Here is a 1028-nt window from a genome sequence, read left to right on the forward strand (position 1 = left end):
CTGGGGCCCTTGGCGGCAGCCGCACCTGCATGCCCGGGGCCCCGGGGTCGACCCCCGTGTCCAGGACGGCGATGAGCACCCCTCGCCCGTCATACTCCGGGTAGCGGCACAGGAAGGCCGCGGCCCCGGTCTCCTTCTTCGGGAGGAGGCCGTGGAAGGGGAAGGGCTCCTCGGTCGCGGCGGTGGCCATGGACGTAGGCTGCAGGGTGGCGGGGAGGCAAACGGCCGGGCTGCGCGCGGACAAGCGGCGGCGCGAGGACAACCCGGGCGGCCACGGGCCTGGGCTAAGAGGGGAGGTGCGGTCGGGGTGGGCGGGGCCAGCGTCCGGCCAATAGCCGAGCCGCCAGGGAGGGCCGGCCAATCCCGCGCCGCTACGTCAGAGCCGACGGCGCCGCTCTCCGGAAGCCGAGCCCGAGAGGTACCCGGGGCCGCAGAGAAGGGGGCGGAGCCTGAGGCGTGGCCGGAGGGCTTAGGGGGCTGGAGGGCTTAGGGGGCTGGAGCCCCCGGGGGGCCTTAAACCAGAGAGAAGTGCGGGGCGGGGATTTTGTTTTTGTTTTTGTTTTTTTTAAGGGGCGGGCCGGCTTCTTAAGCAGAGGGTCCGCGTATCCCCGCCCCACCGCGGGGGACAGAGAAGGAAGTGGGGGCTTGCCCTCTGGAGAAGCGGGAAGCCCCCTTCTGACAGTCGATGGTTTCTGAACGTGCAGGGGTGGATGAATGAAACTGCGGTCAGCTGCGGCGGAACCCTCCGGGTGGACCCCAAGCAAAGGGAGCCCACGCGAGCTCGCTTAAACTCCTTAGGCGTATCGGATATTGGCGAAAAGCCAGGAGACCAATTTTTTGATTTGGGAGAGTGGAAGTGATTTTTCTAGTTGGGAGCTCTTTGATTTAGTGGTATCGGGCTGGTGTTCCCGTCTCGAAGGTGTGTCCCTTTGAAGGATGGTGGTGGTGGTGGGCACGGGCCAGGGCTGCAGTCTGCAGTCAACAGGAAGCGGGTTGCTGGCCATTCCATCGGCCTCTGTAGCCTGCCA

The 1028-nt window shown here is 66.2% G+C and overlaps 1 protein-coding gene across 3 annotated transcripts in view; it reads right to left on the minus strand.

The window, feature by feature from the left end:
• The window catches only part of TPP2 (tripeptidyl peptidase II), a 58335-nt gene extending 58024 nt beyond the window's left edge, over window positions 1-311 (minus strand). For all 3 annotated transcript variants that reach the window (XR_824483.1, XM_010831479.1, XM_010831478.1), the window contains exon 1: window positions 26-311. Coding sequence is in view for 2 of the 3 variants with exons in the window: in XM_010831479.1 (XP_010829781.1) it covers window positions 26-190 (165 nt within the window). In the remaining variant the exon portion in view is untranslated. The remainder of the gene's footprint in view (window positions 1-25) is intronic.
• Window positions 312-1028: the final 717 nt, after the last annotated feature.

This window comes from Bison bison, unplaced genomic scaffold (assembly GCF_000754665.1).
Source record: "Bison bison bison isolate TAMUID 2011002044 unplaced genomic scaffold, Bison_UMD1.0 scf7180017864527, whole genome shotgun sequence".
NCBI lineage: Eukaryota > Metazoa > Chordata > Mammalia > Artiodactyla > Bovidae > Bison > Bison bison.